The sequence below is a fragment of the Sebastes fasciatus genome, chromosome 3 (assembly GCF_043250625.1).
Source record: "Sebastes fasciatus isolate fSebFas1 chromosome 3, fSebFas1.pri, whole genome shotgun sequence".
Classification (NCBI taxonomy): Eukaryota; Metazoa; Chordata; class Actinopteri; order Perciformes; family Sebastidae; genus Sebastes; species Sebastes fasciatus.
The window spans coordinates 18,908,115-18,922,286 of NC_133797.1; the positions used below are offsets into that span (position 1 = coordinate 18,908,115).

The 14,172-nt window shown below is 42.3% G+C and overlaps 1 protein-coding gene across 3 annotated transcripts in view; it reads right to left on the reverse strand.

Moving 5' to 3' along the window:
* znf827 (zinc finger protein 827) overlaps positions 1 to 14,172 on the reverse strand; it is a 94,195-nt gene that overhangs the window by 38,386 nt on the left and 41,637 nt on the right. For all 3 annotated transcript variants that reach the window (XM_074629409.1, XM_074629408.1, XM_074629410.1), the window contains exon 5: positions 9,497 to 9,775. In XM_074629409.1, the coding sequence (XP_074485510.1) occupies positions 9,497 to 9,775 (279 nt within the window). The remainder of the gene's footprint in view (positions 1 to 9,496; positions 9,776 to 14,172) is intronic.

Genomic DNA, 14,172 nt, shown 5'->3' on the forward strand with positions numbered 1-14,172 from the left:
AATCGCAAATAGGTTGTTTCAAAATCATGCAGCCCTTCTTCTTAAGTATTATCTCATTATAAATAATTAAATTTACTAAATTTTCTCGTTCACAATTTGGCCTAGATTTGGAAGAATATTAGACTTACAACAAAATGCAAAAAAGTCCTCTACAAAGTTTGGCTGGCTGTCTTCCTGTCTGAACATTACATAGGGACAACATGGGCCAATGTAACTATCTATTACTAACTAACTATTATTTCATTTACCAACATCATGGGGTATATTGTTCGATTCAAAACATTTTTAAAAACGTTTAGTGCAAAAATTGTATTCCCTTTTTTCCCCGAGGGTTTCAACTTTAAAAGGTTAAACTTTTTGTGAATAGAGTGCTACAGGAATGAGTCCTAAAACCCAGAAATTAGTTAGCATTTCTGCACCTACGGTTCCCTCGTCTGGAAGTCAATGGGTTTTTTGAATGGGTTTTTATGTAGATGCCTGAAATAAGGTCTGTGGTTAACACAAGCGTGAGAGATTTCAAAAATGTTTTCTGCGATAAAAATTATCCCACTCGTGAAGTTTGAAGCCTCTATGTGTCTTAAAAAGGCGGCTGCTAACAAGTGGCTAAATGAGACTACTAAACTCGAACACGCCGACTCGTCCGCCTTTACAGCCTTGTTGTCGCTCATGCGACCGTGGTGTAGTTCATCTATGTCATAAAGTTAGCTTTTTACTTCTAGCGATTGCATTCATGCTTCAAAAATCATAAAAGTGGTGTTCAGCTGTGGAGATTATCTTGCGGAAGTTTATTTTCTGCAATAATCCGAAATCCAATGGAAAAATCCCATTGGATTTTGGCTTGGGAACCAGGGCGATACTTCCGGGTTGGCCTAGAGAAATACGTCATCCCTGCACCACTCTTGCAGAGCAGGTGTAACAATTAAGTACACATGCACCATCTTTGTTCTTCTAGCTGTTTGTTTGGTAAATAAGCAGTGAACTTTTAATTTTGGTTGGGTTTTACTTTCAGTGCTTAACATTCATGTCTCTGCATGGATCATATTCATGAGGCACTGCTTGTGCTTTAGAAACTAATGACAAACTGTTAGATTTCAAGTCTGTCTGGATAAGGTGGGTTAAAACTTGTCCAAATGAGGCTGTAGCGACTACAATCAGTCAAAAGCCGCTAAGAGGCTAAGTAGGCTGTTTACTGTGATTTGTTCCAAGAAATTCACAAGTCCAGATGCGTTTATGTTGTGTATTTAAAGTAGATAACGTGACGGTCAACAGAAAATGTCCTAGCCTAACTCACCCTCTTTGTCTAAATCACGCCATCCATACAGGTAAATAAAGCACATTGGCTCCTACAGTGACCCTTTAAGTAAAAGGCTGCAAACGAAATCTTCTTTCAGCTCCATTCGGTTTGTAATGGCAACCATATTGCACAGTTTTACAATGTGTGTGTGAATGTGATCTGTATGCCAACTTACTTTAAATGCACTATACATACCTTGCTCCCTCTGACGCAGCACTACTCAAGTTTTGAGTCAGAACGAAAGTGACTGGGGTTTGTGCGATGTTCTGTTTTTAGTGATCAACTTTGACCTCAGGTGTCTACTTGAATCTGCGTGGACATGACAGCCTCTTTCACTGAGAATATACAGTAGGAAGGTACAGACCCGGGACAGATTTGTTACTACACTTAGACGAAAAAAAGTCAAACACCATTAGTGACTTAATGCACGCAGAGTCAATTTATTGCACCACTTTGATGCATCGATGGCACAGGAACAAAAACTTGGGACGGACAGGGAGACAGACAGAGGAAGAGGCAAGGAGGAAGAGTAAAGCAAGAGAAAAAAACTGTCAAACAGTGCCAGAAAAAGAACACCCGAGGGTAAGAGAGGAAACAAGAAAGTGGGATGAGAGAGAAGAGCTGGGGGAGGACAGTAGGATGAGGAATGGCTAGAGCCTAAATGACAACCTCTCCACCTCCCCCCCTCCCTCCTCCCGTTATCCTAGTCTACCCTTCTCTCTGCTCTGTTATTCCACATCTCTCCATCCCTGCCCCCATCCCTCTCTCTCTCAATCTCTCTATTCTCCTGCTCTCTAGCCGACCTGCTCAGACAGGGGTGAAGAGTTCACGCGCTTCAAAGGCTGCAGTGTGGAGACTGCATGTCATGTGGGAGCCACAGCAGCCTTGCCTGCAGACTTCACAGACAGCTGCTGCTACAATTGATCCTCGACCAGCTAGCTCTCAGTAGTTCAGCCTTCCAACGGTCGCAAACTGCAGCTACATCTGACTCTAGAGCAGCGCGCTTGATAAACAGCCCATAAGGAACCAGGTATGGCCCTTATAAACGTGGTCCTAAACAAAAAAACATTTGGCACTAGCCAGAGCTGATCCAAGGCTAGTAAAGCTTCATCATATAAGGTCAAGACAAAAAGACGACAAGCGATTTGCCTCTGTAATTCTGTCTTTCGCATATAAAACTACCTACCCAGGAAACAAACAAATACAGCGAGGGGCAAAAGGAATCAACTCTGCATTTCTGTAAATAGAACTGAAGGCAGTGATAAGGAGCCGGTGAGACAGAAAGAAAGATGTGGAGGTAGGGAGGGTGGGAGTGAGGGAGGTCAGTGAACGGCCACACTGAGGGGGCATCATGAGGACACTGAAGAGCTTAACATAAAGTAATACTGTACAGTAATACCAGTGTTGTGAATTAGAATGGTGCTTACACAGTCTGGTGTGAAAAGCTATATTGAGTAAATAGTGAATCCTTTTATGTGAGGCTAAAAATAAATAATGAGCATTACATTCAGTTTCTATCTAAAAGGGGAAGGATATATATATATTTTTTAGTATATAAATATATTTTTTATATAATAAATACTAGTATGTTTAGTATTTGGTTCATTCCTAAACTTGCTTGGTGATGTTTTCTCCTGAAAGCCAAAGAAATAGAGGCTTCTCATATTAGTTTAACTATTTCTGTCATTTTAATTTGATTTAAGAAGTAATTTTCTTGGGGGTCTTTCTCAAGCATAGTCGAGAATAGAATAGAGTGAAATTGATCATTTTTCTATTTAGTCTGGTTTGGTTTCACAGTGCAAAAAAATTATTTGCTGAGGGGCGTGTACGAAGGAGTGAATTTTACTTTTTCGTCTCGAGAGCTGCCACTTCTATGCAGGGAATTGTGGACTTGATACATTGATGTCTACGTTTTTTCACTTTGAGTCGGCACTGATTGACTGCGCACAAATCCTTTCTACTCCAGTTTATCTCAAATTAATTTATAAATGTCATTTTTGTGGACTTTATTCAGCATATTATTATCTTCGACCCAGATCTAAAGCAAACATCGGACTTCCGCAGAGGTCAGTCCTCTCCCACTCATGTTAACCTGTCGTTCACCTGTGTCCATCATAAATAAACGCCTGCACAGGCAGCCTGCGTTATGGTTCACCTGGAAACGGTGCGAGACCACCTCTCACAAGTGGTCTCGGACCAATCATTTTGGTCCGCACCAGAGTACGATTACTGCGTTCACTACCGCCCAAACGAACTGCACCAGAGTCCGATTAAAATTGACTAAATGTTGGCTTGTGAAAGCACCCTTTGTCATATAACGGTTGCTGACCAGTGCAACCAGTGCAACCACTGCTGTGACATGTTTTCCTAACCTTCAACTGTGCTTCACTACCCATAGTGCAAAGTGGGCAGGAGTATGACATGTACGCTCCATACAAACAAGGGAGTGTAAGGTGTTTCAATATTTGAAATTGAAAAGCTGTAAGAATGACCACGTTTGTTTTCACTGCACCATCATTGAGTTGATCATTTGTAGGGCTGTCCTCAACCAAAGAAATTCTAAGTCGACTAACACTCGTAAAACATACGATTTTGTCGACTAAACGATTAGTTGATTTAATCGACAGATTTGTGAATCTGAGTTTCTCCACAAAGAGTCACACAAAAGCACCACTTTGAATCTTGTGTTTACCAGAGATGTACAGTACTCATAAGTTCTCGACTAAAGAAATCTTAGTGGACTAAGACCAAAACGGCCGATTAGTTGACTAATCGTCTGAGAGGGGGCAGCCCTAATAATTTTACAATTATCATTCTGTCATCAATTTCAATGTACATGTGTGGTGCAAATAGGCAGCAATTAAATAATAACGCTGAATAATGTAAATAAACATATTCTACAACCAGTAGACACATACTGAAGACATCTAAGGCAATTTAAGCAACAGTGTCAATAAGCCCGTCTGCATCTGTCATCCAAACTGCTTGTAGACTTTAGGAAAGCCTTTCACTTCGGTTGACTAAATCCCTACAGCTACCTGAAGGCAGCAGAAGATGTACAACGTGTGTCTTATCTGTAACAAGCGCCGCATCAGAGAGCAGAGACATTACGCACCATGATCCACTGAGGTTACCTCGGGGAAATCGTGCACAACCAACCAGGATGCTGCAAAAAAATCTGCACACATCAGGCTGGTCTGTTACAACTTACACGGTATTCTGCCACTTTATCTGTTGCATTTTGATGGCAAAATGAAGTGTGACAGCAGAATGAAAACAGGGAGTGTGTTAGTTAAATGTAACAGTCAAGAGACGACTTTTAAGCAGAACAAAACCCCCACAAAACTCTTGAAGGAGAGTCGTGTAACTGTCAGATTATCCAGTTGACAGTGACGATATCCACACTGTAGGCTGACAACATGTGGTGTGTCAGTCAGTTGTGGCTCCTACAGCAGAGGCAAAGTGAAATGTTTTTGAGGGGAGGCCAGGTGGAGTTGGCATCCTTTGATTACAAACAGCGTTAATTATCACTCAATCAATCAATCAGCGTTGGCCACTGCTGCAAGAACTGCCAATGCCCCTGGAAATCAACACCCACTTTCCAGCTTCTTGCTGCATTCAGCTAATTGCTCTGAAGCACAGACAAAATCTAAACAATACAGTTTTCTTATAAAAGCATAGGCGTCAACTACCACTAGAGCTGGTGGACCACACCAGGGTTTAACACTCTTTAATGTTAAAGCTACATCTTAATGGTAACCAGAAAAGGCTCAGATGCAGGTCTATGTATCTTTGCTCCTTCTGGATGTGTAAGTAGGTTTGCGGATTTCTATAATAATCAACAAAAAGAACATCATAACCTAAAAAATGTTTTGCTGTCAGTTTGGTTTGAAGTCGTTCTGCTCCTTAGTGGTCAAAATTGCTTAATGCAACATTTATTAGGAAGGTAACAAGCGTTGCAGAGGGGAGAGGGCCTGTAAAATGTCCTCAGAGATGGAAGGCCTGTTCCTAAGGAATGAGGAATGAGTTAAGCGAGCACAAAGTGTGATTTCACACCTATAGTGAGGGTGGCTGGATGGTGAGTGGGTGGCACGGCTGTTACCCACACGATGCCAGTCTGCCAGGGCACCACCTAGGGCCCTGTACCCCCCGTTCTCCCTCCCTTCCTGTGACGCCATGTTCCCCTTGCCCTGCAACACCAGTGGCCATCTGCTAGGACACGTTAGCCTCTGGCGCCAGGGACTATTTAGCCTGGCGTAATTAGCCCCCAGACACCAGCAGCCTGGTTTTAAACAGATGTGGGGGAGGTAGCGCTTGCAAGGCGACTCAACACGACCAACCAATGTTTGATAAGGAAGAGAGGGAGGGGGGGGGGGGGGGGGGGGGGGGGGGAAGAGAGGAAGAAGTGACCTAGTTAAAGGGATGATGCAACTCATGTTACAGCACAATGGGCAGTAATGATGACAACCCCACTTGCTCGGACTGTCCAATGCCGTGGTTGAGGAGGGATGAGCAGCGGAAATCTAATTAGGCTGTGTCCATTTGCTGTACGACAAGCAAGGATGAGGAAACGAGCACTTTTTAGGTGATGTTTTGAACAAAGAAAAGGCTTTGTCCAAACTCCCCAATGTGATTTCCCTATTTAAGTATCCTCACTGGGTTGTTGTGCTCTGGGGCTGACCTTTAACAGGGTACAGAGAGAGGTTACTGCGTAGATGCCCTTGAACCTCATGACCGTAATCACACGTGACTGTAACGGCATTGACCTTTCCCTGCCTCCCTCCTTCCCTCCTCGCCATCTTTTTTTTCCTTTCCTTCCCCCCAGGGTCATTTGAGGGTCCAGACTCTTGTCAAGGCTGTCACTCTAGACAGCCCTCTCCATCTACCGCCCCCGCTGTTGCCATGGCAATGGACGGCACTGCGCTCCGAGGACTGTGTGAGGGGGCAGAGGGAGCCAGCGGACGGATGAACGCTGCAGCATCTTTCCCTAACCTAGGTCAACCTTGCAGAGCTGGTGTAAGTGATGGGTGGGGATAAACGCTGGCCATGCTCCTTGAGAACCAAATAAACTGGCAGGATAACATCAGTGCGGGGATTGGAAATGGCAAAAATGATGGGAGAGGAAGAGGGATAACAGTGATGAAACAAAGAACATAGGTGGAGGCAGTACAGTGGAGGAATTACATACTGCCCACATCATTTTCTCAGCTACTCTCACTGATTTAACACAAAGGCCAATAAATTCAATTTGGCTTTCCTGTTGTTTTAAAGTAGTAATCATGTCATCTTCCTCAAACGCACACTCACAAAAAGCACATGCACACACACACAGGGAAACGTGACCTGGGGGCAGGCAGCGGAGCAGCACACGTGTAGTACCACAGAGCTCCCAGCCAGAATGAGTCACTCCGAACACCAGTCAACCCAGAGAGAACAATGGCAACCGGTGTGTGAGGTGTCTGTCAAGCACGCACACACTGGCACAGGATGAAGAGCCGCGGACGGAGTAACGCCCCACTGCGCCACCATCAGACCGCCGTTTGCTTTGTGCTTTTTTTTTGAGGATGCATATTTGCACAAGTGTGTCACACATAAATGTTATGTCTGCGCAATTCTAGCGTACTAATCATTACAATGTTGAAACCAGTCTGTATTCTTTGTAAAGTAAAGGTAGTTCACGTGGCCTGCTACCACTGGATTAACTAAAATTTTAAAAATATTTGTTATTTCAGAAAAATGTATACAGTTAATTGTTTAATCAGGAAAAACATTATTCATATAACTAGTGAAGCCAGCACTGTTGGTACATACTGATACACACTTCAGCAAATTTCATTCTTGACTGCCTGAGAGATACACTCCAGCAGCCCACAGTGGACAAACACCTGTCCATAACACACTTGAACTGGACCTGGCATTCAGTAGCGATTGTGGATGTAGGCTAAAATAAGCAGCGGCTTTAAACTTTATGTGGCAGTGACACAAAGTGTATTGTGATTGAAAAAACAATAGTTAAAACAACAACACAAAGTGCAGCAGCATCGCAAAGTGCTACAAAAAACTTGGTTCGAGTCTGCCTGAGGACCAACATTCTTGAGATGCACTGATCCAACTTTTTCAGTCCCGATACCGATAGCGATACCTGGGCTTTGGGTATCAGCTGATACAGAGTACTGATCTGATACCACTGTTTGATTAATAAGCTGTATGCCTCACTGTGTGGAAGTGACTGGGATCATTCTTTTATGTGTAAGGAAACATCAGGCTTGACCTAAACATAGCTTTCCTAACTTTGTAAAACAAAATGTAATACATAAATACTAGGGCTGTCAAAGTTAACACAATAATAACACATTAACGCAAATTTGTTTTAACGACAATAATTTCTTTAACGCATTAAGGCAACGTGCAATCGGAGGTTGGAGCGGGCTCAGTTTTAAAGCTAGAGTGAAGGTAGCTTGTCGCAAAGGAGGTTAAATAACTCTCAAAACTTACGCTAATTTTTGGCGAGGAAAAACTGGCATGGCGATTTCAAAGTGGTCCCTTGACCTTTGACCCCAATATATGTGAATAAAAATGGGTTCTATGGGTACCCATGAGTCTCCCCTTTACAGACATGCCCACTTTATGATAATCACATGCAGTTTGGGGCAAGTCATAGTCAAGTCAGCACACTGACACACTGACAGCTGTTGTTGCCTGTTGGGCTGCAGTTTGCCATGTTATGATTTGAGCATATTTTTTATGTTAAATTCAGTAGCTGTGAGGGTTTCTGGACAATATTTGTGATTTTTTTTTGTTGTTTATTGATTTCTAATAATGCATATATATATACATTTGCATAAAGCAAGCATATTTGTCCACTCCCATGTAAATACTTGACAAATCTCCCTTTAAGGTACATTTTGAACAGATAAAAATGCGCAATTAATTTGCGATTAATCCCGATTAACTATTGACAATCATGTGATTAATCGCGATTAAATATTTAAATCGATTGACAGCCCTATTTATAATTAAAATAATAAATTGTATACTAGTGGCAGCAATTCAAGAGTAAACATTTTTACTGCGGCAGCAAATTGGTCAAAACTTAAACAGGAATTATAATTCCAGTATATAATGTCATAGAATATACTGTACATATAGAATTGAATTGAATAGATCAGCCACATTGTCACAATACCCGATCCAGCTATTTGAGTCAGCATCGGCCCGATATCCGATATCAAGGATAACATATCCTTATGTTGTAAGGATCCGACATCCTTACAACAAGGATCCGACATCCTTACAACATTCTTGCGGAGCTCAAACCAGAAGCTGTAAAGGCTAAATCATGCTGCATTGGATGATGACAGGGTGGTCAACGCAGGTTGAGAAATATTGCGTGTCAAATATCTATCGGTCATCAAACAAGGGTTGAGTTTTAAGTTCAATATTGCAAGAAGATAGATATTCTGCCATTCGACAGCATTGTTTAGAAGAGGAAACTGTTGCACAAAACAAAGCAGAACTGATCCTCAACGCAACGCCACACAACCTCAACCGCTTCTTGTTCACAAAAACTTGTAATAAACCATAGATGCATAGAGGGGTACTGTAGAAAGAAAATGAAGGACCAAGACAAGTAACCTGAATATCATCACAGAGAGACACAAAGGCTACGCAGCCACCATCTACTGGAGAGCACAGGCCTCAGAGAAACAGACACTACTTCACCTCATATGCTTTTTCCCCACAGGTACACAGGTACTTTGCTCACCTTTGAGAAGCCCCCAATTTCAGCTTGGTTAGGAGTGCCACGGTAGAAACCAACAACAGAACCCTTTTTTTGGTTTTAGTGTCCTAACCTTTGGCCTACAGCTAACCCCCTGAGCTGCTATTGGCTGATCTGAAACTAAAGCAGCCAACCAGCACAACAAATATCAATAACACCTGTTCTTTCCTAGAAATACTTCTGTACAGAAGTGACTGTTGTTGTTTTGGGGGGAGGGGTGTTTGCATAAACTGTTTTGCACATACAGAACAAATACAGTATGCATCCAATTTGAAGACCAGAGATTTAATGTTTTGCTTTAATTAAGAAGAATTAAGAATTGTGTGGACTGTTGCATGGTCAACTTGAGAACTATAAAGCTCATTTCCCCCCCTTTTTGCAAACATGCAAAGATCCATAGATACAGTACGTGCACACCATACCTGAAAGCTTCATGAGCAGCTCAGAGGCCACCTTAATGTTGATGTCCTGGCTCAGCAAGCTGTTCTTAGCCATGGGGCTTCCTTCCCTTGGTTTCAGTGACCCTGGGCGCTCTGTGGCTGCTGCAATCCCCGCTGGCCCGTCCTGGCAGAAAGTCACAGGGAAGCTTGGCTGTACCTGGCTCTGGGACTGGGAGGATGGTCTAGGGCTCAACGCTTCCTCCACTTTGGGCTCTTCTTTCAGGTGGAATGGAGACTTGAGGCTCTCCCTCTGGTTGGCCGCTGCAGCCAGAAAGAAAATAAATCAATGGAATGAGAAGATATTAAGAAGGAGAATTTGAAGGGAGCGGGAAAAAAAGGAGTCCAAATACTGTGAGGTTTGTTGGGTATGTGGAAAGGTGTATGTTAAAGAGGACCTATTGTGCTTTTTCCCTTTCCTTTAGTGTGTTGTATAGTTTTTTTGTGCACATAAAATGTCTGCAAAGTTATAAAGCTTTAAATCCATGCCAAAGGATGCTGCCAAAACTGCTACTGAACCTCGCTGGAAGTCCTGCCTGTTCTTCTGTAACATGGTGATGTCAACAAGTAGGTCTAACAAAAGGTCTAAAACTTGCATGTACCCAAGGGTTACATACTACATTCTGTATACAACTCATCCTTCAGCTTGTGGTGAGCATCTATCTTAAATGTATTGTGGTGCTAACTGAAAAAGCAAACTATAACACCTGAAGTTTCACACACAGAAGGCTCTTTTGACTTTTCATCTTCATCTCATCTGATCATTCCAACACACGGATATTTTCACAGCGACATGGCCATCTGGAATGAAGCTAGGTGGTGAGTGAGAGTGGTGTGAAAATGGTCTGCAAACGCCGCTTTGTTTCATGTACGTATCATAACAACGGTTTGTATATCCGCAGTCCTCGTTCTTCCGGTTTCCCTTTTTGAATGACAAATACAGACTACCGCCACCTGCTGGCAGGGAGTTATTTCCTCTCATGCAGGCGCAGAACGTTTGTGGCAGTTGGCCGTTGGCTGTAGTCTTTGCGATGTGTTCGAGTACAACTTATTAGCCAAGACAAAAGGCGACGTGAGGTGACTCAATGGTTGGCCTTCGTCGCTGTTAGTTCTTTGATGTCAGGTTGGTGTGTCTGGGCCTTAATATGCCACAAGGACATTACATTGTTTCTTATGAGTGAAGAGGACTATATAAAAGTATAATACATGAAAATACTGATTAAAGGGAACAACAAAGTGGTCCACAGTGGATTTTCAGTCCTATCACTGCAACAGACACCACAGTTGGTGTGCTGTGGGCCGACACAGAGGGTGCAACCTCATGACTGTCCTTCTCTCTTGGTCTTTAGGGCATCCACAACAAATGCTCAATTCATTTTCCTCCTCCTTTCTCCTTCACACTGCCCCCCCCTCTCCATCCCATTAGTTTCTGTACACTTTATTCTCAGCTCTATTCTACTTTAAGCCTGGTTTCTTCATCCCTTCTCGCCCCGGACATCGTCTGAATCCTCTTCAGACGTAAGGACATAAAATAACTCCTGTTCTTCTGTAGAGCGCGATAGCAATCGGCTGAAGTCTTATCTGACATCTCTGCAGTGTGTAGCCTAGGTTAGGGAGTGAACGGTCACATGGATCCCTCTGCTCTAAAGCCATCTTCAAGAGAAACTGGGCCACATCTAATCCGCCTTAGATGAATAATTAATAATTAGACATGGAGCAACTTCCGATAGCCGCCAAGAAAAGAACAGCGGGGCAAGCGCCTCTCTTTGTGTCTCTCAGCACGTTCCACTACTCTCTGCACTAAAACGAAGGTTTTCACAGGCTATGGCTTACAACATTGTTGACATTTAAATGGCTATACAGTGAGAGAAACTGAAAAAAATATGTTTTAAAATACATTTTATTTTGTCTGTGTTACTTGATATCTTCATTTCATTCAGTACAACTATGGGAACCGTGGACGAGGTTAAGGGATACTATTGTAACCTGATTTACAACGGGTGCACCAAGCCATTTTTCAGAAACAATTACAGCGCTGAGTACTTCATTAGGTGGATTGGCTGTTGGCAGTACAGATCTGAATACATGAAACTTGAAACAGTTACATGAATGCATGTGCTAGTTACACAAAATGTATGTCTTTACAATATGTCATATTATTAAAAGGACATAAGATCGTCTATTTCTCTCTGGTTTTAAGAGTTAAGAATTTTATATTTGTAATTTTTTGACTTATGCACTGGAAAAAAGACAACTTCAAATATAAGTAAAAAAAAAATACAAAAATACAAATTAATCGCACATTTATTATGTGTTCAAAATGTACCTTAAAGGGAGATCGAGTCAAGTATTTAATACTCTTATTAGCATGGGAGTGGGCAAATATGCTGCTTTATGCAAATATATGTATATATTTATTACTGGAAATGAATTAACAACACAAAACAATGACAAATATTGTCCAGAAACCCTCACAGGCACTGCATTTAGAAAATATGCTCAAATCATAACATGGCAAACTCAAGCCCAACAGGCAACAACAGCTGTCAGTGTGTTGACTTGACTATGACTTGCCCCAAACTGCATGTGATTATCATAAAGTGGTCATGTCTGTAAAAGGGAGACTCGTGGGTACCCGTAGAACCCATTTTCATTCACATATCTTGAGGTCGAAGGTCAAGTGACCCCTTTGAAAATGGCCATACCAGTTTTTCCTTGCCAAAATTTAGCGCAAGTTTGGTTATTTAGTCTCCCTTGCAACAAGCTAGTATGACATGGTTGGTACCAATGGATTCCTTAGGTTTTTCTAGTTTCATATGCCTTAAAACTGAGCGTGCTACCACCTAAAAATTGCAAGTTGTGTTATTATCGCGTTAACTTTGACAGCCCTAGTAATAACAAAATAAAACAATCTGCCATTGACACAAAAGACAATTCGCTTGGTAAGATTTCTTCAAATGAGACGTAATATTTAGGCCTTTCAAAATAAAAAGATATCTTGAAATTAGCTATATGAGCTATATTTCACTAGTATTAGGAAGTGATGTGTGTCATAATAAGTCTGTAATGCACAAAAGTAGTATTTTCTCACTTAACAACATTTTCAAGATGCAATGTCTAAAAATAAGTCTCTATATCTCACTGAAATGTTACTTGTTAGGTGATTGTGTCTTCTATTAAGTGTTATGAGATATTTTGACTAGTAATTAGACAAATATACTTATAGATTTTGTTTTTGCAGTCTGGTTGCTTGGATAACAAACACCTGCAGTATAATGAAGTGGGGAAGCAAAGTTTTATTGAGCAACCACATAGTTTGTAGGAAGTGTGTGTAGAAGCTCATGTTCTCTGCAATGTTACCACCATGTTGCCGTTTGCCATAAAGCAAAAACAAATAAGTCACTATGCACTCTGCAAATGTGGTGTTTCACACGCGAGTCAAGACGCAGCCTTGTTGCTATAGCGAAGTTTAAGAGGCAGGCCATCGCATATGCTACTGATAACTAAATGTGACAAAGGTTGCCTTCTATATTTGTCTTTATTAATTGTAAAAATATATGTGCCTCAAGGGCTATTATTCCTCACAGCAGAATACATTTGCAATATGATGTCATTGTAAAAGTAATGGTCATAAATTCAGAAATAAGCAAATTTATTTGCAACAGACGCTGCAGTTGAGGAGCTGCTATAGCTATCACCTCTATAATTATTTATTAGTTTAAATTCATAGCAAAGTTAAATTTAAATAACCTTTTTCCAATGTTGTTGAGTATGGAACCTACAATCGCATCTTTATATCTTATGAACTCCCCTCAAACCCTTGACACATCAACAGTTTTCAAACAATCTGTACACTACTACTATCTGTCACACACACACACTCATGCACACACACAAACACAGACAGACACAGGGCACGGATATAAGAGAGGCTATCACTCTTGGGCAGACTGCTGTCCAGTCTCCTCTGGCCCCAGCAGAGATCTGCTCCGCTCCTCAACCCACCGTCTCACCTAACATCTCTAACCGCCACAGGCCTGCCGCCCCCTGCCCGCATCATCAATCTGTGCCGGCTCCAGTCCCTCTGATTAATGATGATCTATGCCGGGGGGATAGAGGGCTCAGGGACGGGGGATACGGGGGCAGCAAAAGGGGACAGGTGCTGGTGTTTTGACCACCCATGTGGTGCCCCGATGCCACAGTGCCACACTATGGCGGGCCAGGGCTGCAGTTCAAGAAGGGGAGAAGGAAGAGGTTGAGCGGTGGGGGGAGGAGGGGGGATGGTGACCTTCAAGTTCAGGGGCAGTGGCGCAGGGTCGCATGCGGCACCAGCTGGAAATGTCACACCGTCAGATGTCAGCGGGCAGGCTAAGTATAACCTGGTCAGCACCTGGAAGGACGTCCTCTAATTAGAAGCGTGTTGGGCCATGTCGGATCAGACAGGGACAGCATACTTGGTCACCGCCTTACAAACACACATAAAATTACACTATCCCATTTACCCACGCAGACACACACACTCATCTATATCTTCGGAGAAATCCTTACTTTGTGTTGTCACATATAACAGTACACGTGCTATGTCATGCTGCATTCCAACCATACGGGCTGCAAAAAAGCCACGGACGAATACAAACTCAACACAAACTTAAGATTCCCAA